Source organism: Petromyzon marinus, chromosome 22 (assembly GCF_048934315.1).
Source record: "Petromyzon marinus isolate PM22_M1 ecotype Great Lakes invasive population chromosome 22, UKy_Petmar_22M1.pri1.0, whole genome shotgun sequence".
NCBI classification, from domain to species: Eukaryota; Metazoa; Chordata; class Hyperoartia; order Petromyzontiformes; family Petromyzontidae; genus Petromyzon; species Petromyzon marinus.
Window position 1 is genome coordinate 9,822,998 of NC_133688.1, and position 26,601 is coordinate 9,849,598.

Consider the following 26,601-nt stretch of genomic DNA (forward strand, 5'->3'; position numbering starts at 1 on the left):
TTCACTTCAAAATTCAAATTTACTCAAATGTATCTATTTTCGGTGGTGGTGTGTTGTGTGTGTGTGTGTTTGGCAATTATTCCACCTTCTGGTCCTACCTCCTCCAGCCCACTTGGTTAGCCCACTGTGAGACTTGGTCGTACAATTTGCTACGTAAAGAATATGTTACTTGTGATTTTGATGATGACGATATCACGTGATTGCATTTTGACTGTTTTTGTCGCTGTTGTTCTTTGCACAGATTGAGGCAGCGGATGCCTGCATGATCATCGCGAATAAGTACTGCCCAGATCCTGATGCTGAGGATGCTTCGAACATCATGAGGTGGGCCTCTCACAGAGCACGGAGCGTCATGGGGAATGTACGTATGTGTGTATGTTGAACTTCTTTCGCACAGTACGTAGCCAACTGTGGTAATCGTAGGTGCAGGAGAAGGACGACAAACTAAACCCAAAAAAGCAGTTCGAAAGAAATTAGTTTTCAAACGAGATTACTTAAAAGTGCAAAGCTCAAGTGGCTTCCTGACATCTGAAGGAAGAGCGTTCCAGACGGCCACAGAATCGCATCTGAAAGGCCACGACGCAGTGACCGTCTTTGTTCGATGGCCAGCAGCCAAAAGCCGCTGCGAGGATGACCGGAGTTCACGTGATGGTTTATGCTCCTTGACGAGATCAGCAAGGTGTTGTGGTTCATTTGTGGCAAGAACTTTGTGTGTAATGAGCGTGACCTTATAATGTAGTTCGGCAACCAGAAGCCAATGCAGCTCAGCAGAGCACTGGACGGACACGTTCGGATCTTGCAGTACCCGTCACGAACACGTGCCAGATACATTTGTGCACGCTGCAGTTTTTGCTAGAAGTCCCGTAGAGTAGTGAGTTGCAATCATGGATCCTTGTCGATACTGTGCTACATGCCACCGTGTTGGCTATGTCATGACTCAATAGTGGCCGAATGTCTCATAGAGCCCTGATAGGAAAATTGCAAGACCTGAATATATTTTGCACATGACGATCAAACGCCATATTCTGGTTGAGTATGGTGCCGAGGCTCTTTAGATGAATATAAAACTACATCCTGGAGTCCGCGATCGCCATACCTCCTACCTCCTCCAGCCCACTTGGAATGGTAGCAGTGCATCATGGGACTGCTGGGCCCTGTTGGTCTTTGGTTCCATACGTGGCCTCACGGCCTCTCCCTTTGGACGAGAGGTTGTGGAGCACTTGGAGATCGTGGTTTTTGCGCAAGTCTCCCAACCTACTGCTTTAAGTCATGTGGTCAACAACATCAGAGGAGAGACAAAGGTGGCCAGCGGTGTGCATGTAAATGTGTCTGCTGGTCTCGCTGGCCTAAAGAGTGCCTCCTGGCAACACGTGCCCAATACCCCGTTATGTCTAAACGGACGATCGCTGTTATTTTCGAGTTGTCTCGCACCCATGCCCATCTCCTCTCCGACCATTCATTACTGCATCCTTGGTTCTGGTGCAGTATTCCTACTGATTTTGTTTAATATTGTTATTTTATGTTCTTCAAGCACTATTGTTGCCTGCATCTCTGACGTGTTCGGTGACCAATTTCTGAACTGGTCCTGGGCCTCCCCGAGGTCAACCCACCCTTAAATGAGTACCTGATGCGGTGTCTAAACATCAACATTGGGGTCACTAAGGCAGGTGGGAGTAGCGCTACCCACCCACTTCCTCGTGTGCCATGCCAACCTTGTATGTACGTTGAACTCCTTTTGCACCTTCCTTAGCCAACCGTGCTAATTGGAGGTGCGGGGGAAGGACAACAAAACTAAACACAAAAAAAGCAGTTGGAAAGAAATGAGTTTTCGATCGACATTTAAAATTGCATAGCTCCAGTGACTTCCTGATATTAGAAGGAAGAGCTTTCCAGATGGCCACAGACACGGATGTGAAAGCGCGTGATGCAGTGACCGTCTTTTCTCGATGGCTAATAGGTGCTCCCTCACACCACTTGTCCAGCAGTTTAACTAGCGTGGGGGCAGGGGGTGCCTTGCCCCCCCCCCCCGCCTTTAGTGGCCAAACTACGAGTTGTGGGCCCCGTTGACAACCACCATGAGATTTGTTATCATAAACAACCACCATGAGATTTGTTATCATAAACAACAGTGTGAAAGAACAACACACTTACTCTTTGGTTCTTTCGGTAAAGTCACGTAGGTAGAAAAATAAAAATTAAACAAAAAACATAATATATCACGACGTTTCGATCGCAACACAAGCGGTCGTCCTCAGGCGGAAAAAAACAATCCAGCAGTGGAACTGCTGAACCGGTTCAGCAGTCTGAACCGGTTCAGCATTGTTTTTTTCCGCCTGAAGACGACCGCTTGTGTTGCGATCGAAACGTCGTGATATATTGTTTTTTTTTTATTTTCTACCCACGTGACTTTACCAAGAGAACCAAAGATTAAGGATTCCTGCAGTCACGAAAGCTCCAAATCAATATTGAACAACACACTTATTTAAAACGCGGTTTAATTTTTGTTACGAAAATGCTTTCATTTAAAACGCGGTTTAATTTTTGTTACGAAAATGCTTTCATGTACGGTCCTCGTTTTATTTGAATTGAATTAGAGCAGTTACTGTACGTGGTATCGCAAAGAGGTTCTACTACGTAGCTGCATTGGCTGCATTTTGCGAAGACGGAGCGCCCCATACAGCGATAAATTTTCGAGATCGTGAGCTAAACGATGTGATTAGGCAAGAGGAGCCGCGATGTGTAATAGCCTGGGTGCGACCGGGATGGAAAAATGGTTAATGTCATTTTTAAAAAATTATAGTGCTGCTACCATTACCATCCTTAAGGGAAAGAGTGCTGATCTTATTTATGACCCTCAGGATCGGGTCTGCAGATTTGCTGAACGTTCCTTTTAGGTATAGAGTGACTACCTTGTGGTGCACGTGTAATGAGCAACTTCTAAGACGCATCGTGTAGAGGGCTTATTCTTATTTATTCTCACACTGGGCACAACACAGGCCGATACACACCCATATACAGTGAGGGAAAAAAGTATTTGATCCCCTGCTGATTTTGTGCGTTTGCCCACTGACAAAGAAATGATCAGTCTATAATTTTAATGGTAGGTTTATTTGAACAGTGAGAGACAGAATAACAACAGCAAAAATCCAGAAAAACGCACGTCAAAAATGTTATAAATTGATTTGCATTTTAATGAGGGAAATAAGTATTTGACCCCTCTGCAAAACACGACTTAGTACTTGGTGGCAAAACCCTTGTTGGCAATCACAGAGGTCAGACGTTTCTTGTAGTTGGCCACTAGGTTTGCATACATCTCAGGAGGGATTTTGTCCCACTCCTCTTTGCAGATCTTCTCCAAGTCATTAAGGTTTCGAGGCTGCGTTTGGCAACTCGAACCTTCAGCTCCCTCCACAGATTTTCTATGGGATTAAGGTCTGGAGACTGGCTAGGCCACTCCAGGACCTTAATGTGCTTCTTCTTGAGCCACTCTTTTGTTGCCTTGGCCGTATGTTTTGGGTCATTGTCATGCTGGAATACCCATCCACGACCCATTTCCAATGCCCTGGCTGAGGGAAGGAGGTTCTCACCCAAGATTTTACAGTACATGGCCCGTCCATCGTCCCTTTGATGCGGTGAAGTTGTCCTGTCCCCTTAGCAGAAAAACACCCCCAAAGCATAATGTTTCCACCTCCATGTTTGACGGTGGGGATGGTGTTCTTGGGGTCATAGGCAGCATTCCTCCTCCTCCAAACACGGCGAGTTGAGTTGATGCCAAAGAGCTCCATTTTGGTCTCATCTGACCACAACACTTTCACCCAGTTGTCCTTTGAATCATTCAGATGTTCATTGGCAAACTTCAGACGGGCATGTTCATGTGCTTTCTTGAGCAGGGGGACCTTGCTGGCGCTGCAGGATTTCAGTCCTTCACGGCGTAGTGTGTTACCAATTGTTTTCTTGGTGACTATGGTCCCAGCTGCCTTGAGATCATTGACAAGATCTTCCCGTGTAGTTCTGGGCTGATTCCTCACCGTTCTCATGATCATTGCAGCTCCACGAGGTGAGATCTTGCGTGCAGCCCCAGGCCGAGGGAGACTGACAGTTCTTTTGTGTTTCTTCCATTTTCGAATAATCGCACCAACTGTTGTCACCTTCTCACCAAGCTGCTTGGCAATGGTCTTGTAGCCCATTCCAGCCTTGTGTAGGTCTACAATATTGTCCCTGACATCCTTGGAGAGCTCTTTGGTCTTGGCCATGGTGTAGAGTTTGGAATCTGATTGATTGATTGCTTCTGTGGACAGGTGTCTTTTATACAGGTAACAAGTTGAGATTAGGAGCACTCCCTTTAAGAGTGTGCTCCTCATCTCAGCTCGTTACCTGTATAAAAGACACCTGGGAGCCAGAAATATTTCTGATTGAGAGGGGGTCAAATACTTATTTCCCTCATTAAAATGCAAATCAATTTATAACATTTTTGACATGCGTTTTTCTGAATTTTTTTGTTGTTATTCTGTCTCTCACTGTTCAAATAAACCTACCATTAAAATTATAGATTGATCATTTCTTTGTCAGTGGGCAAACACTGTATATACGTCTCCTCTCACTGGGCACAACACTGGGTAATATATATACACGTCTCTACTTTAGCTACACACAGCCGACCTCTCTACATAGTCCCATCGCCTACATCCAACCACACAGCTGACTGACGATGACGGCGATGGGAGCCGTGCGGAGGATCTTCCATGCGGCCGGACGACGGAGAGAGATGACGGCGAGCAGCGACGCAGCCAGGACCCGGGACCCTGCAACAACCCTGAACCCTCGGTTCCATCCCCCTTATATACCTCTCGGCGTGGCCAGGACCCACCTCTGGCCACGCCCCCTTCCAGAACTTTTGAGCAGGTTCCCGGAACTTCCTGACTAACCCCACCTTTAACCCAGATACGCCCCCCCCCTTTCTGATTAGTTGTTACATAACCTTGCCCATACCCGTGATTACCCTTCCAGGCCTACAGGTGGCACCCTGTCATTACACATGTAATCTTCACTACTATAGATAGTACTGGCTGTATCACTCCACAATGTGCCATACGCCTTAATAGGCATTCGCTGAGATTACTTGTTCCCAAGGTCTCTACAATATTGTGTATGTTCATCGTGCCCTGTCCATCAGTGATCGCGTAATTGTGCATTGTCAAGCTAAGTAATCTACCCACTAATGTATTCATCACAATCGGTAATAGAATCATTTTGTTGGTTTACTTGCAGGGTAATTTCCATCAAAAACTACCACCCCAGAATAAGGGTCATCACTCAGATGCTCCAGTACCACAACAAGGTAAGAATGGCACTGCAAAGCTTACGATTCCCAGGATTCAGGTAAAATATCAAAGTTCCAAGAGCCACAGCTATTATTGTCTAAATAGTGCACGGTTACGCATTTTTTTATGGAAGAGCTGGGCTGATGTAGTGCCAGGCAACCTGGAGCTGAGTAGACTCGCTGACGGCTGGTACCAGCAGCGTCAGGATCGGCCCCCGAAGGAGGCTTGTGAATGACTCTAACGAGGTGGATGGCAGTGGGCATTCTTCAGCAACAGCAGGAGGCAGAGGATTGATGCTCACGACAATAGCACGCTGACTGCCGGGAATATTAAAGGCAGCAGATTGCTGGGGTGAAGGTATTGTTATCTTAGATTCCATCTCTGCCCCATGAATGCATGGATTTGCTGTGCAGGAAATGCATTTGTCGATTAATGACGCTTGTATTCGGTGTTTATATGCATATTTTCTGTGTTCAAAGATGTTTCCTGAGCAAGAAGACTGTATTATATAATTGCATTCGCACTACACCACGTCATGGAGATGCTATATGCCAATAATACAGACAACTTCAGTTTTATTTTGAGAATCGAATGCAGTGATGCGTTTTAAATCACGTGTCTGCTGCAAATAAAGAGTGCCATACATTATCTGAATTGCCATTGTCCGAATTTTCAAGCAGTCTTCAATCATGTTTAGGCAATCCATCTGACTTTTGAGTTGTTCCTAAACTGCCTGAATCAATGTTAGGCGATTTGCCTGATTTTTTTTAAAAGTATAAATCCTCAACTGGAGTTCAAATCTCAGTATCTGTTTTGTGTGCCTGTTACATTGAGAAGCTTAGACGTGTGCATGCAAGCAAGGATAAATATTTAAGCAATCACAGATATCTGTCATGAGTCGCAACTGTAAAACATGATAGAATACTGTATATATAAATATATATATACGTCGGACAGTTATTGAAGGCGGCTCGAGATCAAAATGATGAAGTAAAGGGTAGAAGAGAGCTGATCTTTGTGCTTTCGAAACAAAAAAGCAAACAATGGGAAGAAACATAACCGTGCCTCGAGAAATCAACGCTCCCGTTTCACGAGAGCAACAACCTCGAAAGCAGCGGAGGCGACCCGAATTTATTCAATAACATATCCACCGTCACGGTGTTTTCCGGAACAAACACTCTTGCACTGCCAAAAACGATAGAAATAAAAACTCCTCTGCCAAACTGAGAGCTCGCCATCAGCTGTAGCTGCCAGAGAGTGATGACAGCGTTCGAGCCGAGGTGGCGAGATGTTAACTACCTCGCCTGGTATGCAAGAGGTCGTGGGTTCCATCCCAACCCTGAAGCCTGTATATTTGGAATCTGCACGTCTATCTCACCGTAGTCACGTGGATTTTTTTGCCGGGCCCTCCGGTTTTTCCCCTCCACATTCAGAAACACGCGTTCAGAGTACTTGGCTGCTATGAATGTCCACGTGATAAAGGCACTTCGTTGAGCTATCATCTGTGGCCCAAGTCGCTTCTGAAAAAAAAAAAAAGCAAGCTATATAGCTCACCTGGTCAAAATAAAAAAAACACAAGTTTAAAACGAATAGTTTAGACGCGAACTGCGCGCGGTCGCGGTGCAGGCGCACCTGCTGAACATTCCGAGCTGGAGCTGGCGCGAGGGCGACGCGGCCATCTGCCTCTCGGAGCTGAAGCTGGGCTTCATTGCACAGAGCTGCCTCGCGCAGGGCATCTCCACCATGCTGGCCAACCTCTTCTCCATGCGCTCCTACATCAAGGTGCGCGACCACCGTGGCTGGCGATCGGTTCTTCGCCTGCGCGGCGAACACGCTGCACGTCGTTAAAGCACACCTCGTTAAATTGAATATACGAGAATGCCCGATACTTGGAACGTATAAAACGTAGAAATGCGCTTTGAAGTAACAAACCAATACGCCCTTTGTGTATTAGTTTGATTTATAATAGGTGTTCATAAAAGCATCTATTATAAATCAGTAAGACAGATTATTCAAATCAAGGAGTAACACGGACGAAACCCATCTCTAGATTTGAAGCTTTCGTGACTGCAAGGATTTATACTCTTTGGTTTTATTCGGTAAAGTCACGTAGGTAAAATAAAACAAAATAAAAGGAAACGATTAAATCACGACGTTTCGGAGGCAGCACAAGCTTCCGTCTTCAGGTGGAATAGTCACAGCAGAATATCTGAGACGTGTTTGAACTGTGCTCCTGACACAGATATTCTGCTGTGACTATTCCACCTGAAGACGGAAGCTTGTGTTGCCTCCGAAACGTCGTGATTTAATTGTTTTCTTTTATTATTTTTATTTTACCTACGTGACTTTACCGAATAAAACCAAAGAGTATGAAACCCATCTCACCTCATGTAATTGCGCTCTGTTACAGATGCGCTGCGGAGTTGGATTTTTGAACAACGCTTAAATGTGTCCAGACTCTCTGCACCCTCTGACGTTCGCGCTGGACGCTGATGCTGTGACGCTGATGCTTGACGTGGTTTGGGTTCAGACCGGGCAGTCGCGATGCTGGCAGCTGAGTCGCAGGAATATGAGGACCTCCGAGGTGGCGTGTTCGAAACTTGTTGTGTGACGCACACTCCCGTGGAAGTGAGGTGGCACCAGTCCCATGGGAATGCGAGCCACAGCTCATTGACATTGCATCGTGGGAAATGGGCCTCCAATATTTATTGTAATTCGTTGTCTGTTTTGCTCACATAGACGCAAATGGAGTGGCACAGCAGCGTCCTTTTATGAGCCAGGAGAGTCTCATGGCATCTGAAGATTGTTTTTAAGAAGGTGCTGCTTGGGATATTTGGACGAATATTTAAGTATTTCTGTGTTTGGGAGTGAACCCGAGTGACCAACAAAGTCACCTGTTCCAAACGGTACAATTCTTAAATTCACACATAGGTCAGCAACCTATTTGTTGTGCTTCCAGCTACTGTGTGCCTCGCAGCACTGGAGGTTGGTGTCTCGTATGCATTCTTCGTGTAATCCGCCAACACTCCAAACCCCCCTACTACAAGCATGTGGCACCGCACTCCAGCTAATACTAACGCCGTGTTGTGTACTATGCACATCGTGAAGCATCAGCGTTCACAGTAACATTAACCGTCAATGTGAATTATGTTCCCGTCCTGTGTTGAGCAGCACAGTGAGCTTGTGAGTTGTCCGTCATGATGGAGTTGACTTTCGGCCAAACACTTGGCAGTGCCAACATTTTGAAGAGTTCAACTTTGATTAGCGATTGCCCGCAAAGGTGACGTAAATGAAATACGACGTTTCGCATGTAAATACATTCGTCAAAAAAATATTCCACTTATTGTTAAACAGTATTATGATTCTAATATAGTGACATATCTCGAATATTCTGACCATGTTTAAATCCCACAGATTTATCCATAATTTAAAAGCGCCAGTGTTAACAAAAACACTTTAGCAGCAGCTGTGTAAACACGCGATGGACTATAGTGAATAGAATTGGTAACATAACTTTATCCGGACTTTTCTTACCAAACTGCATTGTGGCCGTAATCGCATTTGCGAAATAAACAACAGCCTGACGCAGCGTCGCAGTGGCTAGTGCACTGTTCCGCGAACCCACCAACGTAAGTTGGTGGCTGTGCATTCTCCTTGCCACACCACCACCACCACCTCGTGCAACATGTCGGCCTCCAATAGGTTCTCGATAACGGCACTTGCTGCAGCGCTCCCTCCCCCGACGCAAATGCCTTCACCAACACTCATTGACCAGCATTGTGGAATGTGGATAAACAGCCCCCACGCACCAACACGGCATGGGGATGCCCTCATACAGCGAGCGGTGCATTGAGAATGAGATCAAAAGAGAGAAATAACAGAGAGTGTAGTCCTGGGCAAGAGCTGCAGGCGGTGGCTCCTCGGCTTCCCCCTTGCGACTCTTTGGCTGACCCCATGCGGGCAGCCGTTTTCTTTTTAAAACTTAAATATGAAAACATCACTTAACATTTCAGTTTCAGTTTCATTTCAGTTTCATTTATTTGGTATAGCCCTGTCAGCCATTTGGCTCTTGAATTGGGTGCAACCGCAACAAACAAAAACAAACACAGCTTAAAAGCCGTGGTCTGAGCTTGGCTCTGTTTCACTCCAGCACTGTCTTCGAGACAGTCTGGTCCCTTCACCTTATGAAGGCCGCTTGTGTTGTGGCCGAAACGTCGTGATTTTTGTTGTTTTATTTTTTACCTACGTGACTTTACCGAATAAAACTAAAGAGTATAAAAAACAAAAACATGAACAAGAAAACATCTTAAAGTGACTATGTGACTGTGCAAACAAAGAATCCAGGAAAAAGCAGCAAAATATTCCACAAAAAGCACCGTACACCAACGCTGTGTGCAAATGGCATACGACGTTTCGATTGCAACACAAGCAATCATCATCAGGTACAAGTGAAAGAGAAAACAAACCTAGAAAACTTAGAAACGTATTGCAATACAACACAGAGAGTCGGCTAACGTAACAGTCAACACCCCACCTGGGTGATAACGTTCTTCCAAAGATTGCTCAATTTGAGAGACAAAACACAGACACGGAGACACATAGACAGAGAGGATAATGTTTGAAATATGGCAGGGAATGGGTCACTATGGAATGTATTTGTGACGACAAAATGTACAAAAGTCAAACTGTATTATTCTTGAAGAATAACTAAGGGGGGGGGGGGGGGGAAATAAATAGATGCAGTTTATTCCATCGCCTATTTAGTTTATTAAAGTCAGAATGTGTTTGTCAGCTGCTGTATTATACCTCCTGTGTGTGCTTTTGTGACCAATATTATCCATAATATAGGTAATTACAACCATTCGCTGGTTGTAATTACCGGTGAAATGTCCTACTCGAATTGTAAATGTTGTGGGTTTACTCTCCAACACACCGGTGTGCTGAACTAGTAATGAATTGGCATGTTTTGTTTACGTGGCAAACTTTACTAATTGACTGTGTCGTACGATGGCGGGTTTAATGACACATTTATATTTACGTGATCTGACCCAATCAAACCTCTATTATGGATCATGATGTGAGGTCCCCATGAAAAATATCCAGAAGAGTCAGTGAAGCTTTCCCGGATGAGCAAAGCCGTGCATATAAGTGTTCTCATCCGGGCCATGAATGCAGTATGACTTGCCCATGTTGTGTTGCTGCACAACCAGTGAATGTTAACCCTGCTGTCTCGGCCACCTGCGTGTGTTTTATTCTGAACGACGCTGCCTCTCAGATCGAGGAGGACACCTGGCAGAAGTTCTACCTGGAGGGCGTCTCCAACGAGATGTACACTGAGTACCTGTCCAGTGCCTTCGTGGGGTTGTCTTTCCCTGCCGTCTCTGAGTGAGGACAACATTTATAAATCACGACAGTTGTCTTGAGGCAGCCAGCTGGCTCGGATGTCAGGGCGCTCAGGCCTCCTCGAGCCAAGGGTTAGAATACAGGAAGCCTGCCTATGATTAACGTAACAATGCGTGGTGTTTTTTATTTAAAGTTTGCGTGACTGCAGTGATTCATATTCTTGGTTCTTTCGGTAAAGTCACGTTGAAGGGAAACAATAAAATATATATAAACAATAAAATTCTCACGACGTTTCGACTGTAACACAAACAGCCATCATCAGGTGTGATGATGACTGTTTGTGTTACAGTCATCATCAGGTGTGATGATGACTGTTTGTGTTACAGTCGAAACGTCGTGAGCATTTTATTGTTTTATATATGTTTTATTGTTTTATTGTTTCCCTTCAACGTGACTTTACCGAAAGAACCAAGATTATAATGTGTGGTGTTCCTTAGAAATTCATAGTTTCACCTGGGGATATATTGCTGTACGGATATTGCATACATGTGCGGAGGTGATAATTCAGGCTGGCTTATGATTGGTGTGTAATTACACCGGAGTGCTGCGGAGACTGCTGGTGGTTATTACGGGTGCCGCTGACATGGTTTTCACGGAGTTGATTGTTCATTTCCTTTCGTGTCTAATAGCGTGTGGAGAAAATTGCCAAAGTCAGTCATTCTCTGTAATGTGGTTGTGAAACATTATTATATTCCAAGCGCATGACCCAAACCAATGTGGGGACATATATTTGTGAATCCACTGCTACATGAAAGCCTCCCCGTCGCATGTTGGTCATGCGGTTTGTTTGACCATACTTCACTGCGGTTTGTAGTGCAGGTCGCTGTACAGGGGAATCCAAGACCGGTTGCACTCGCCAATTATATTATCAATGGCCAGGATTAAAACTCTGATTGCTGAGCTAAGAGCACAGTAACGACTGCGCTACCATCCCCAGGATCGATGTCAACATGACAGAAGGCTTTGATGCCATCACATCTCACCAATGCTCACCAGATCCTGCAGCTGCCACACGGACGATATTCGACCTCCCAGATCAGCACTAACAGCATCCCACCTTACGGCATTAGGGCGTCCTACTGGTCGCCCGACTCGTGGAGGCCCACGGCAGCAGTGCCTGCCTCAGAAATCGGCCCTCCCCCATCCATCCTCTCTGATGTAAATCCACACTAATTGCCTATAAGCGTTTTTCTGTTTCTGCATCCTATTTTAGGAGTATTCTGATAACTACCTTACCTGGGATGTTTAGGCTTATCCCGACTCGAGTTTCTGCACTCCACCCTATGTCCGCCTTGTTACGCAGTCTTACATTGATTCCTTCTTCCAGTCACCGTGGCAGCTGTTGCCAGTTCCAAGCACCGTCGGTCACTTTGTGCAACTCCTCCAACGCACTATGGCCACGTCCTCCTTTCGACATTTCAAAACGAATACGGTAGAACCTCTCTTAATTCTGCTTATTGGCTCCACGAAACCTGTCATTCAGTGATTTGGTCTTGACTTAAAGCTTTCGTGACTGCAGGAATTCATATTCTTGGGTCTTTCGGTGAAGTCACGTAGAAATATAGTGATTTGGTCATTAAGCGAGTATAGGAAATACACGTTAAAGGCGTAATTCGTTCCGACAATATTGAAAGTTAGCCTTTTTCACCCCTAAAACGTACTTTACAATACTTAAACAATGGATATTAATACATGAGGATACTAATAACATTATAAACATATAATATTAAAAGAAACATGGTTAATCAATGCATTAATATTTACTGAACCTACAACAACCCTTTGTTATCAGGGGAATGGTCGATAAGCCAACACATTGGGCTCCATGGAGGTCCGTTGTTAAGCGATTAGTCTTTAACAGGGGTGCTACTGTACAGTACTATGTATTCCCACTCCCTGTGATCATGACGTAGGTTATTCCATTCATGGGTTTGCGTTTGTGACTTGGAAGCGGAGGAGGCTAATCCTGATGGTAGGGTCAGAGCGTTCAGCCAGCACCGTATCGAGCAGGAGGTGAGAGTCCCTTTTGCTGGTAAGTCCCTTTTGCAATGGAGATCTGGTTTATTGTACAAAGAGAAGCATTCCAAAGTGCAATTTCAACGCTCAAGCAATATCAATGTGAATGAGTGAACCTGAGTTTGCAGAAAGACTTCCAAGTTAAATTAATTCAACGGCCTCTGTTCAGTTAATAATGACTGCAGACAGATAAACCAAGCGTTTCATTATGCATTGTGCATTAACAATTGCACGACAATACTTGGTGTGGAGCTCAGGAAAAGCATAGCCCTAGCGAACTGATTAAGCAGATGCGGCACAAAATGAGTCACTCGCTTCGGCACAGCATCAGAGCCTAGACCAGAAGCGTTGGTAAGATAGGCCATCGAAGGATGTCAGACAGCCTTGTGCAATCACTTCCTGTGTGTTCTCCTGCTCGCATGTGATCACTGCCGTAAAGCAGATGTTGGAGCTGAGCGATGCTTCGTGCGGTGATGTGACACCGGTGCGTGTTGCTGCATCACGCAAACGTGAAAGGGATGAGTTTGTTTCGATGTCGTTTTCAGGCTGTGCTTTGTGAAGTTGCGGCTGTTGCTCATTGCTATTGAATACCGCTCGGAGCACAGCTACGGCAGCAGGTAAGTGCTCTAGTGCTCACACCGTTGGTCAGATCATTACTTGACCTAAGCGCAAAATGAATTATGAATGCTTTTACATTATTTCTGACTAATTGACCTGTGGCTGCATCTGTGGCATCATATAGTTTCTGCCTGCTGAAATGATATTAAGTTCATGAAATTAACAGATAAGTGCATGGTTGAAGCACTTCTCAATATGCAGATTTGGGTGTTTTCCCTGCCCCGTTTTAAGCCACACACACTTCTCTTTATGCCCCACCACCTCATCTTTAGGCCCCACCCCCTCCTCTTTAGGCCCCGCTCCTTCCTCTTTAGGCCCCACTCCTTCCTCTTTAGGCCCCACCCCTTCCTTTTTAGGCCCCACCCCCTCCTCTTTAGGCCCCACTCCTTCCTCTTTAGGCCCCACCCCTTCCTCTTTAGGCCCCACCCCTTCCTCCGGGCACAGCTTGGGCTTGTTTTGGTCTCGTTTTTAAATGCAGTGCCACTTTTTTTTCTTGTGAGACTCGGCAACTTTGGGCTAAAGCCGATTTGATCTGAGTGAGACACAGGGCAGTGGTGGGGGTTGTGAAAGGGGGTGGCACTGCGCATCAGCAGGGGTAGGGGTGGCGCGGCTTCACAACAACGATTACCAAAATCTCTCTTAGAGCGGAAATATAATAATATATTATTAGTGTCAAAACAAATTTTGCCTGCAATTTTGTGAATGTTTTATTGTATTGATGACTTACAACATAATGGTAGAAGCATTTGAAAATATATCACAACACATAGTCAAAAATAGACCAATCCCTATGTCTATTGACGACCTATTGACCACACGCCATGTCCCCGACATTGCCATGCATCGAAAGCCGGCATACACTGGCGATCCTGATGTGCGAGGGTATTCCACACTCGGTCCAGATGTAAATCAGCCCACACGTGAGTGGCTTCATGCAGAGTTTGACCACTTTGTTAAGCAAATTGACCAATCTAAAATGGGACTTTAATAACATTCCTTTCGTGATTACAGCTAGCGAGGTCACCTTTGAAAGGAGAAATAATTACTTTTTTTTGCTTTTCTGGTGATTTTTTTTCTACTTAAGTGAATTAAAATAACATCTGGTAATTCACGTGGAGGTTCAACCAGCGTAAACAAAAACTCAAAACTCGAACACAGAGGCTGGCCCACGATAGCGCTGCCTATATGGAAGAAATAACTCTAACCGTGACCCTTTCACTCGCTGCATGTGCTGCATGTCTCCTGAAAATGTGTGTGTTGTGGTTTGCGCTTCCCTCGGAACACACAAACACGTAAATGCTGTTGTACTTGTACGCACTTGTGTTGTATTGCTGAGGTGGGTATATGACTGTCGGTGGCTACATGTATGTACAACGATCTTAGAAACCCCAGTTCTATTACTTGCCATGTAGAACACCAGTGGAAATTGATATCCGAGGTCTCCTCTGGGCCTTACCGATGTTTTCTCAATGTAAATGGGTGTCAAGCACAGTTTGATTTGACATCTTCCCTGGGGAGATAACGCCAGCTGGGCATTCATGGTGCCAGCTGACATCACTGCCACCTGCTCCTTCCCCTTGTGTGAGCATTTGCCCCAGGAGTCTAATCGTTACGGTCTTTGTGCCATTCCGCCAGCATCCTTCTCAACCCTGGCAGCCACGTGAGGATACAGGACGGAACACTGGCATTTTTCATCGCAAATGACTCCAAGGAGGTCAAGAGGTAGGGGGTCCCACATTCGACACCTTTCTTACAACACAATACAGATGCTGGATTTATAGAGGGTCGACATGCACAGGCGCTTTTCTGCGACACAGTGCAACACAGGGAACCTTAATATGATCTTTACCCAAGGTTGCAGCCCTAGGTCCAAGAGACCAGGGTCTGATGTAAGTGATGTACCTGTTAGAGGCTCTTGCATGACCTTATACAAGACGTTTAATATCGTATAAATCACAAAGAGATCAAAAAGTTATTATTTATAAGCAAAAAATAGTTTTTGCATACATCTTTCAAACCTGACCACTGTGGCATATTTGTTGCTATTTGAATTATTTGATGTGTTTGATTTTTGGCAATACTTTTCTTAAACTTATTTAACATACCCTCAATGATCGACAGGATCTTAAATAACATTTAATATGCTGTATCGTCAATTATCAAGAACATTAAGTCATGAAATCAACAGATATTAGACATGTTCAATTATCAAAAAATATATAAATATGCTGCATTTCAATATGCTGTTGATTATCAATTGCTTGGAACTACTGAATCGACAATATATAAAATACACTGTTGGTGTATATACGTATATAGGTTGTGCGTTCGAATGCTCTGGTCTGGCGGCCAGATACCCACATGCAGCTAAATATCGCATGCTATTTGTTGGCACGGTTGGTTATATAGTTACGTTGCCATATCCGGCAATGACTTTTAAGGAACCTACTTTAAATATCCTAAATTATCAGCAGCGTCGTAAAAATAAAACGTACTTAAAATGTCGTCGTTAATTGAGGATTTATTAAATAATTGTGCAGCATGAACCCCTTTCCTCTTCCGAGACGTCTGCAAGTTGCAGGGATTTCAGATGACCTGCAGCAACACACCGGTGTGCTGAACTAGGAATGAATTGGCACGTATTGTTTACGTGACAAACCATACTGATGTACTTTGTCGGGTGGTGGCGGGTTTAACGACACATTCATATTGACGAAATCTAACCCCAAAAACCCCCCTCTTATGGATCATATTGGTCGCGAAAACCTACTACTACGATTACGTGTTAAACTGCACCATTGTTTCAACCTCCATGCCGGGAGACTGAACTGGAGGCTTCTGGAAGTTCAAGTGTGCTGAGAAATAAAGGCAGCATCTATCATTGTGGGGGGGGAGGGGAGGTGTTGTAATGAAATTATGTGGAAATAAACCATGTGATTAGAACGGAAAATAATAAATAATGTGGGCATGTTCTTATTTGTTTCTAATCTATTCCAAATATATGAACATCATAGTATTGCTACGTTCATATTATTAATATTTAAATTGTTCGAGTTAATAATTTTCTGTTTACATTTGCAGCGATGTTTTATCACGTACATAATGTACAGTATTCACTTTTGTTATTTCCTTACTCAGCTGTAGTTGATTCGACTTTTTCGTCTGGGGACTTTGCTTTGCACATCCATTTGCTGGGTTTATTTTCGTCGGTATTTTTTTTTGTGATTGAAATTTTTGTGCAACGCTGCTTTTGCGTCGCACTCGCCTGTATCCCGTGTGTGCTCGCTGGGCCGTCACCTGGTTCTACATTATCACTCACCGAATGCGTAAGATTATCCTCTTGTGTGGTCTTGCTTACGATACTCTCTGACATTTACTCACCACGACTGTGGAACCCTGCAGGGCGTTTTACTATTGCAAAGCGTGCCACGAGGATGTGACCGACCCGAAGAAGATTAAGAAGTGCTCCTGTCGGCAATGTGAGTCCAGCGCACGCCATGCTCCCAGTTGGAGACTCATTCTCTCGGCACGAGTGTGGAAGTAGAGTGGGTGGCGTGTGGTGGTCATCGTACCGCGCCGCCCCGGGTTATATTCCCGTCCGTGAATGTTACAATACGGGAGACAATCAGTATTAAGCGACCTGGCGCAACCTCCCCCTTGGTTTGTATCGGCCTGAAATTATTACCTGATGCGGTAGCGCTGATACTTGCACTGGGGAGACAAAGAGTGGCTCCTTGTTGTGGGCCGTTGTGGATGTTAATTGGCCGTCCAGCAACACCTGCTGTCCCGGCAGCTGACAGAACGACACGGCAGATATGTGTCGTTACAATATTTCTCTCGTCGAGTAGAACTACTGCTATTTACTCTGCTAAAGATCTATGGATGTGGAGTGCTTAAGTTATTGTTTTGGTCGAAGTCGTTGGGTTGACTTTGTTTCTGGAATGGAAACAATGATGAAGTAGTTGAGTTATCTGCCTTTCAAGATAACGTTCCATAGACCAATCCATTGGATTTGACTGTCCTCTGATTATAAAGGTGACGAGTTCATATTTCACACAGGGGTAAGTTGACTCACTTCAGGACCTAAGGCACAGAAGGACACTTCCAGAAGGGTCAGAAACAAAATTCTCTCCCGAGCATCACCAACTCTAACATGAAATCATGAACAACGGGATGTCCATTTGCCAAACTGAGTACGTGTCGTGGTTCGTTGGAAAGGAATCTGAACTCCAATTTTGACATACACAGGCGTGAGTGAATCGATGGGAATTTTTTGATACCGGCATCAGCGTAATGAAATTGATGCCCTGTCTCGCGAGGAGACCATTGCAGCTCTTCACACGGCGTGCTGCCGTGTTCTTCGTGGCCACAGCTTGGAGGAGTGAGGTCCATTCCTCCGACATGTGCCACAAGGTTAGGGTAACTTTATATTGAAAGCTTAGCAATTGCATGAACGCACACAAAAAAACACATTTTGATCGAGACCTTTTGAACCTCTTACGTTGCAAAATTGTGTTAGACACTGTTAAGTTGGACTCCCATTGGCTTATTCGCCCTGACGGTGTCGCTAATCCTTTTTTTCACTTTGCTAAACCTGCAGAGTGCAATGACAATAATAAAGTTCCAAGTTTCATTTATTAGGTATAGCCCTGTGAGCCATAAAGTCCTCTTATTGTGCGAAGTACAAGTCAACAAAGTGCAAAACAGAAAGGCTCCATTCTTAATTCGTTCCTGGCACCTACGCCTTCCCTGTTGTGCTGCACTCGGTAGCTCATGCAGTTCCACAGATCATTGCTTTGACAAGATTCAGTATTAAGTAATCTTAGAATAATAAGTACATTTGGTTTCCCGCACCTACATACGGTGTGAAAGAAGTTCAACTATGCGTACGTACATATGCACGCCAATCTTATAGCACAGAGGCTATCGTGAAGGTGCTACGGTTAAACGTCGTAAGCTTTTACAGAACATTGCCGTCTGGAGGCTACTGCAGAACTGGTTAAGGATCAGTGACAAAATCACGGACAGTGTGCACCATGCAGGTGGCGTTGGGCATCATAAAAAAGTGTACAGGTAGGTGAGTGGGTGGGTAAGTGAGTTGGTGGGTTGGTAAGCTGGGCCGGACACTTCAAAGCTGTGGGGATCTTACCTTGACGTCTCGTAGGACAATCAGGTCACCGTGTACTGCCGACCGGCATTGATGATGACTGGCATAGGCAAAAACTGGCATCACATCGTAAAATATTAGCCAGATAGGGGGGGGGGTGACATTTTGGTGTAAACACTTATGGTTGAGAGTGCACGCCTTGCTCTGCTGTAGCGACAACCAGTGCGACTCATCACGAATAGCTGTGATAATCTGCAGGTGACCGATTAGCAGCATAGCATTCAGTGCATTCGCCACTGAGCCAGCTTGCAGAATCATCTGCGATTCTCAGAGCTTACCGCAAGGTCTAGAACATTTTGTCACCTGTCACGGTGGATACTGAGCATTTCGTGATATCGTTCGCAAGAGTTAAAGCCATCGCATGCTGCATCATAGCTGAAAATTTAGAAATTTGCCCACAGCTGAAATGACAAAACAATAAAGAGGAGGAAAGTGCACGGCCATTATCACGTGCATGCGCTCTTCCTTTCGCACGTCTATTGTCATGCCGTGGAAATGCATTCCTAGCCATACATTTCATGCAATAAAAGACCTTTCAACACGTTTTCCAGGATTTACAATAAAGGCCATTGACAATCGTTAATGAAAAAACGCACTGCAAAACATGGGCCCTGCTTGTAGGTGTTACATATGCTGTGAAATGGTAAAATTCCACCAGCCGTGCCACGTGGCTTGTCCTCAGTGTAACATTGTGCAACATATACCCTAATTGGGCTCTACCATTCCATGCCTTAATTTCAGTGATCAGAATGTTTACTCTTGACTTAAAGCTTTGGTGACTGCAGGAATTCATACTCTTTGGGTCTTTCGGCGAAGTCACGTAGAAAGAAAAATAATTATGTAATTTTTTCACCTGAAGACGATTGCTTGTGTTGCGATCGAAACGTCATGATTATTTTTATGTTTAGTGCAACGTGATCTAAAATTGGGATTCACGGTCCTCGCAGGTGCCATTAAGAGATCTATAATCGGATTAAAGTTCAGCACGGGTCAGCAGCGCCACTGGTCCGTGACAAGCACAGGAGGGTCTGCCTCTCTATCCACTGCTCGCTGACTCTTCAAGCTATGGTGTAGACACAATGGTCATCATTTAAAGTCTGCCTTTACGACTGCACTGCTTACTATAATAGGATCAGTGGGATGATCATAGCAGCTGTGATGGGTTCTCATTGACAAAAATGTTGGGAAGCAGCCACCACTTGCATGACAGCTAAGTCGTGAAAATGAAATGACTTAACTGGCCACGCATGCCTGATGGGCAACACCACGTGTGTATGTTGAACTTCTTTCTCACCGTACGTAGCCAACCGTGCTAATCGAAAGTGCGGGGGAAAGGCAACAAACTCAACACACAAAAAAATAGTTTTAAATAAATTAGTATTCAATTCTAGATTATTTAAAAGTTCCAGTGGCTTCCTAATATCGGAAGGAAGAGCGTTCCAGATAGCCGCAGAAGAGCGTCCGAAAGCGTGCGATGCAGGTTGGTTATTATCGGGTTGTGGGGCTTTGTTGTGGGCACGACCAGCATGGCATGGGGATGTCACCTCATCCAGCAGAGGATTGACAAGAGGGCTGTACAACCGCACGAGACAGCTGCCTGCCGAATAACGCACACAGTACACACAGTACACACACACACACGCTATGTTGTCCCACGTCCGAACGCATAGCCGCATGTGGAGTGAATTCAAACCATGCATAACGATTTTTTGGGGTATATATCGGTTAGCTGCATATACACACGAAATCGCACAGACCGACCGCGCTTAAAGCTCAGGAAACCTGAGTGTCCACGTGACTAAAATGCACACCAGGTCTCCCTTATAAAAACAACAAATATCGTGTATTAGAGGATCTCTTAAAGGTAATGAATTGCATCGACCTGCAGCAGAAAATGTGTCCAACGGGATTCGTTAACACGTCCTGCCGAATTAAATTTATCAGGCAGCAGTAGCAGTGGGAATCAGTAACATAAATAGTACATATTAACTAACCCGTAAATTATTAATATGTCTCACAAGTGTAACATGTATTCATTTCTGTTCTCTCGAGGGTCGTTTCTAAACAGCCTGCAGCAAGAATATTGTCATGATTTTATTCAAATGGTACTTTGTAGTTTTTTTCTTCTTGTTGCTGGAGTTATTTTTAATGCATTATTTTGTCCTTGGGAGTTGTTTGGAAACTCTCCCCCCCTCCCCCCCCCCAAAAAAAAAATGCCATGTTAATAATGTTCATATTTTCTAATTATTGCTTTTTTTTCCCCACAGGCGTTTTTTTGATGGCCTAGTGGTGGTTTTTTTGTGTTCATTTTGGAACATTTTGGGACACGTTTTTGTGCTTTTTTTTCTTGAAATGATGCATTCAGAGTTTGTGCAAAACCTCATTTGGTAAAACTTGTGGTGGAATCTTTCCTCTCTTTCTCTGTCCCCTATCCCTGCGCTCACAACCTCCTCACCTGCCTTGATAAACCCTCCTCCCTACAACACGACCCCTGTCATGCTCGTATTTACACGCTGTCCCTAAAACCACCTGACCAACACCTCCCTCGTAATGGCACGCTTCACCTCAACCATTACACGTGATACGTATTCCTCCTCACGCCTCCCGCCCATAAACCACCTGCCCCACTTCTGCAACACCCCTCTACACCTCACCATTACACATCACCCCTACACCTCACCAATACACCTCACCCCTACACCTCACCATTACACATCACCCCTACATCTCACCATTACACATCACCCATACACCTCACCCTCACAACACACCCCTACACCTCACCATTACACCTCACCCCTACACCTCACCATTACACATCATCCCTACACCTCACCATTACACATCACCCCTACACCTCACCAATACACCTCACCCCTACACCTCACCATTACACCTCACCCCTACACCTCACCATTACACCTCACCCCTACACCTCACCATTACACATCACCCCTACACCTCACCAATACACCTCACCCCTACACCTCACCAATACACCTCACCCCTACACCTCACCATTACACCTCACCCCTACACCTCACCAATACACCTCACCCTCACAACACATCCCTACACCTCACCATTACACCTCACCCCTACACCTCACCATTACACCTCACCCCTACACCTCACCAATACACCTCACCCTCACAACACATCCCTACACCTCACCATTACACATCACCCTACACCTCACCATTACACATCACCCCTACACCTCACCATTACACCTCACCCCTACACCTCACCAATACACCTCACCCCTACACCTCACCATTACACCTCACCCCTACACCTCACCAATACACCTCACCCTCACAACACATCCCTACACCTCACCATTACACATCACCCCTACACCTCACCATTACACATCACCCCTACACCTCACCATTACACCTCACCCCTACACCTCACCAATACACCTCACCCCTACACCTCACCATTACACCTCACCCTCACAACACATCCCTACACCTCACCATTACACATCACCCCTACACCTCACCATTACACATCACCCCTACACCTCACCATTACACCTCACCCCTACACCTCACCAATACACCTCACCCTCACAACACATCCCTACACCTCACCATTACACATCACCCCTACACCTCACCATTACACATCACCCCTACACCTCACCAATACACCTCACCCCTACACCTCACCAATACACCTCACCCCTACACCTCACCAATACACCTCACCCTCACAACACCCCCTACACCTCACCCTCACAACACATCCCTACACCTCACCATTGCACATCACCCCTACACCTCACCAATACACCTCACCCCTACACCTCACCAATACACCACCAAAACACCTCACCCCTACACCTCACCATTACACATCACCCCTACACCTCACCCCTACACCTCACCCTCACAACACATCCCTACACCTCACCATTACACATCACCCATACACCTCACCCTCACAACACATCCCTACACCTCACCATTACACATCACCCATACACCTCACCCTCACAACACATCCCTACACCTCACCATTACACATCACCAATACACCTCACCCCTACACCTCACCCTCACAACACATCATTACACATCACCCATACACCTCACCAATACACCTCACCCCTACACCTCACCCTCACAACACACCCCTACACCTCACCAATACACCTCACCCCTACACCTCACCCTCACAACGCATCCCTACACCTCACCATTACACATCACCCATACACCTCACCAATACACCTCACCCCTACACCTCACCCCTACACCTCACCAATACACCTCACCCTCACAACACACCCCTACACCTCACCAATACACCTCACCCTCACAACACATCATTACACATCACCCCTACACCTCACCCCTACACCTCACCAATACACCTCACCCTCACAACACACCCCTACACCTCACCAATACACCTCACCCCTACACCTCACCCTCACAACACACCCCTACGCCCAGCCCACCCCCCCCCAACTCTCCGCTCTGTACACCTCGTCCGTAACACGTTACCCCTCGTGCAACTCACCTCCATACGATTCACCTCCACGCCTCTTCAACTCGCACTACACCGCCGCGTTCCTACACCTCAACCCCATGCCTCGCCCCTCGCCCCCCACTGCCCCCCACTACCCCCTTGCCCCCCCCCCCCCCACTACCTCCACCGCCACGCTGTGGCCCAGTTAAGCTGACCGTGTGCCAGAGGCTGCGCCAGGTGTGGTGTCCGGCGGCCACCGAGGCCGACGCCCAGGTCTGGACCCAGGCCCCCGCGCCCCCGACCCCCAATCACTTCGCCCTGTGTAAGTGTCTGCGCTGAGCTGTCCCGCAGCGGATCCGCTCGGTGGGGGGGGGGGAGGGGGAAACAACGACTGCCCCCCCCCCCCCCCCCGAAGTCCGGCGTCTTCTGTGTGTGTGGCTGGGCGCGCGCCTGTTGCACATTTGTGTACGTCTTCGTGTCGTCATTCCGGTCACCCACATTGTGTCGCCCTTGGAATCAGCCCTTGCTGGTAGTAAAACAACAACAACCCCAGAGACCCTCATCGCATGCCCCCTCTATCCTGTCTTCTTCTTCTTATGTTGTTGGTCTTCTTACTCATTCACTCATTATCTTCTTCCTCACCTGGCCACAGCTGTCGCATGTCAATGCACGAGTTGGTTCACATCTGAACGCTCATTTTATTTTGCTAAAAATGCACGAACTGCGACCTTGCTGGGGAGTTTTTTTTTTGCATCGCTTCACTTTCGAACTGTGGGGAGAAATCTTTTTGTCATCTTCAGCCGCAAATTTTTTTGGCTCATCGTTTTTTTTTGTCAATCAACATAACCCCCCCCCCCCCCCCATAAATATAATGTTTTACTGCTTTTCCCATTTGAATTTTATTCCTCTGTTTTTTGTTGCAATTTGTGATTGCATCTCGTGACAACCTGCAAGATTATTATTTTCTTAATCTCAAAGTTTCTGTTTTTTATACGATATATTTTTGTCATCGAACATAAACAATTCCATTTTGTCGGAAATCAGTGGAATGCACAGTTTTAACGTTTCTCAATTTGTGATGCAAACGCAATAACACCAAGTAAATATCGACGTAATATATGAATGCAATTATAATATTGAGTATGCATTTGATAATTATGAGCTACAAACATTAATTCAAAACGTGGCTGTTGACAAAAGCAGATTTTGTCTTCATTCTTACAGATAGCCTTCTCCAAAGTCAAGATGTACACATTTACTCACAAGCTCTGCTGACAGGAATTGGGATATTTATATCTACATATACATTTAAAATGCTATGAATGTATGCTATAGAATATTTGTATGCAATATGAAATACAATTGAGTAATGTTTATATGAGGCAATGCAGCAGCGTCCCATTGTGTAGATAAACACAGCCTTGAATGTCAGTGCAGATTGATGGCTCACTCCATGTTCATGACTGTCCTGTAGAATTTAGCAAAAATAGCCTCGGATATTTGTAATGTTATATCTTTTGAAACTGGGGAATAATTGTGTTGTATCGAAACGTGGGATACAATAAAAAAGATAAATAAGGTGGAATTATTTTTGTAAAAATTTTAAAATGACGTTCTATAGAGGGACAATAACCAAGAATATCACATCTAAAAGTGTAAAATTCTAGTTAGAATGTGTAGTTACTTGGCGCAAATACAGAGTGCACACTAAACACCATCTAATGTAAGAAATCAATGGCTTAAAGTGACATTCAACATTGAAACCCCCCGGCATCACAAGTGACACCTTGAGACCTCACTGACAAGTCTTGTGAGCAGCAGTGGCTCTTGTCCTGGTCAAGGTATGGATTCTGTGATATCAGGACACAGTACGATATTCACGTTTGCGATGTGACGATAATCACGATCTGAGTTTTCCATAGCTTTGTCATTGTGCGTCACATATTGTATTTTTTTGTGCTCTGATGTACTACATAGTACTAATTACTACATAGTACTAATTACTACACAGTACTAATTAAAAAAAAATACTTGAAAGTTCTTCAACGGTGGTTTACTCAACTGCGGTTAAAGAAGCTCGCCACGCCGTCGAATCACTGCAAGCGTACAACCTGCCACGCTTATAACGACGAAGGCGTCGTATAATCACCGATTTGCTTGGAAAACTTTTCACAGAGCACTAATTGAATCGTTGATTTCGTTTTAAATATTTATACACTTTTATTTTGTGAACTTGTTTCTTTCATTTTCCCGTTGAAATGAAGACTTAAAGTTAACGACAGTGGTATTATACGAAAATGGAGGATACAATTATCGCGGATTTTTTTTTATCGTGCGACGATATCTCGTGGTATCGCCACATTGTGGCGACCCTAGTTATTCGTGATGTCCACACTGATCGCCTCATTCGGGACCCAAACATCGCACACCTCCTGGCTTTTGACATTCCTCCTCGAAGACACCGGTGGTGTAACCATCAAACGCATCACAACATCAACAGGCCGATGGACTATAAAGTAAAACCACCCTTAGTCTGAGTCTCCTTCAATGGAGGAGTAAAAGCAAAACGACACAAAATCTCTCTCCCTCCTAAAAAGCATGTCGTGTGCTCGCGGCCCCAGACATCGGCATTTAGCTCCTGCATAATATTGCCATATTCATACATTAATAAGGACATTGAGTGTCTTTGATGCTGTGTGTGCTTCAACGGTGGTGATTGTGATTGGCTTGCCCGGCAGCCAATGAGGAGGTGTGCTCATCGCGCAAGCAGCGGAGGGGCAGCGACGAATGGGCGGACCACAGCATGCAGCTGCAACCGTGAGTTACACGCGTGGCCCTGCACATACAACACACACAAGCAACACACAGGCTATGTGTTGCGTGTGTATGTTCGAATTATTTTGCACCGTACGCCGTGCTAATCGGAGGTGCGGGGGGGGGGGAAGGACAACAAACTAAAGGCAAAATAAAATCATTTTTAAAGAAATTCGTTTTCAGGTGACACTGTTAACGTGAACAAAGTAACATCCCTCTCGCTGCTGCGTTGGCTTTTGCACTTGTGCTGTACAGGCATATCCCTCGGATGCGGTCTTTGAGCGTTGTTGGTGCCTTTTTAGTTCGGCACTATGTCCGACGTTTCGCTCCAGCGCGTGGAGCGAAACGAAAAGATGAGATCTCGACAAGACTCCAATTAGCACGGTTGGCTACATAAAGAAATTCAACATGCGTACATGATTAGAAATAAATTACAACGCAGTCCCATACCTGTCAACCCATGCGGTTCACCCGTATTCTTCTCCAGGGAAATTGAATAAAAAAATGTTTTGTCAATTTTTTTTGTGATGGGACTCGGTAGGATGAACGTTGAGATGTATAAGGGCACGGGGGGTGACCAATGAGGTCTGAATTGGTCTGTAGTAAGGTAGGGGACTCATAAGGGGTTGACAGGTGTGCAGTCCCCACCACGTGTGTAATATGGTCTGGACCAAGAGAGCTATTGTGTGCTGCAACTGAACGTGAGTTCTGGTGGAGGTGATGGTGGTGTGTGCTGCAGTGCTTCTCAACCGGTTTCACCCCACGGCACACAATTTC

The 26,601-nt window shown here is 45.4% G+C and overlaps 1 protein-coding gene across 2 annotated transcripts in view; it reads left to right on the forward strand.

Moving 5' to 3' along the window:
- The window catches only part of LOC116945031 (calcium-activated potassium channel subunit alpha-1), a 169,998-nt gene that overhangs the window by 109,231 nt on the left and 34,166 nt on the right, over positions 1 to 26,601 (forward strand). For both annotated transcript variants that reach the window (XM_076068709.1, XM_076068710.1), the window contains exons 12-20: positions 242 to 324; positions 5,269 to 5,338; positions 6,948 to 7,103; positions 10,597 to 10,706; positions 13,286 to 13,357; positions 14,994 to 15,080; positions 16,761 to 16,837; positions 23,216 to 23,332; positions 25,749 to 25,827. In XM_076068709.1, coding sequence (XP_075924824.1) covers positions 242 to 324; positions 5,269 to 5,338; positions 6,948 to 7,103; positions 10,597 to 10,706; positions 13,286 to 13,357; positions 14,994 to 15,080; positions 16,761 to 16,837; positions 23,216 to 23,332; positions 25,749 to 25,827 — 851 coding nt within the window. The remainder of the gene's footprint in view (positions 1 to 241; positions 325 to 5,268; positions 5,339 to 6,947; positions 7,104 to 10,596; positions 10,707 to 13,285; positions 13,358 to 14,993; positions 15,081 to 16,760; positions 16,838 to 23,215; positions 23,333 to 25,748; positions 25,828 to 26,601) is intronic.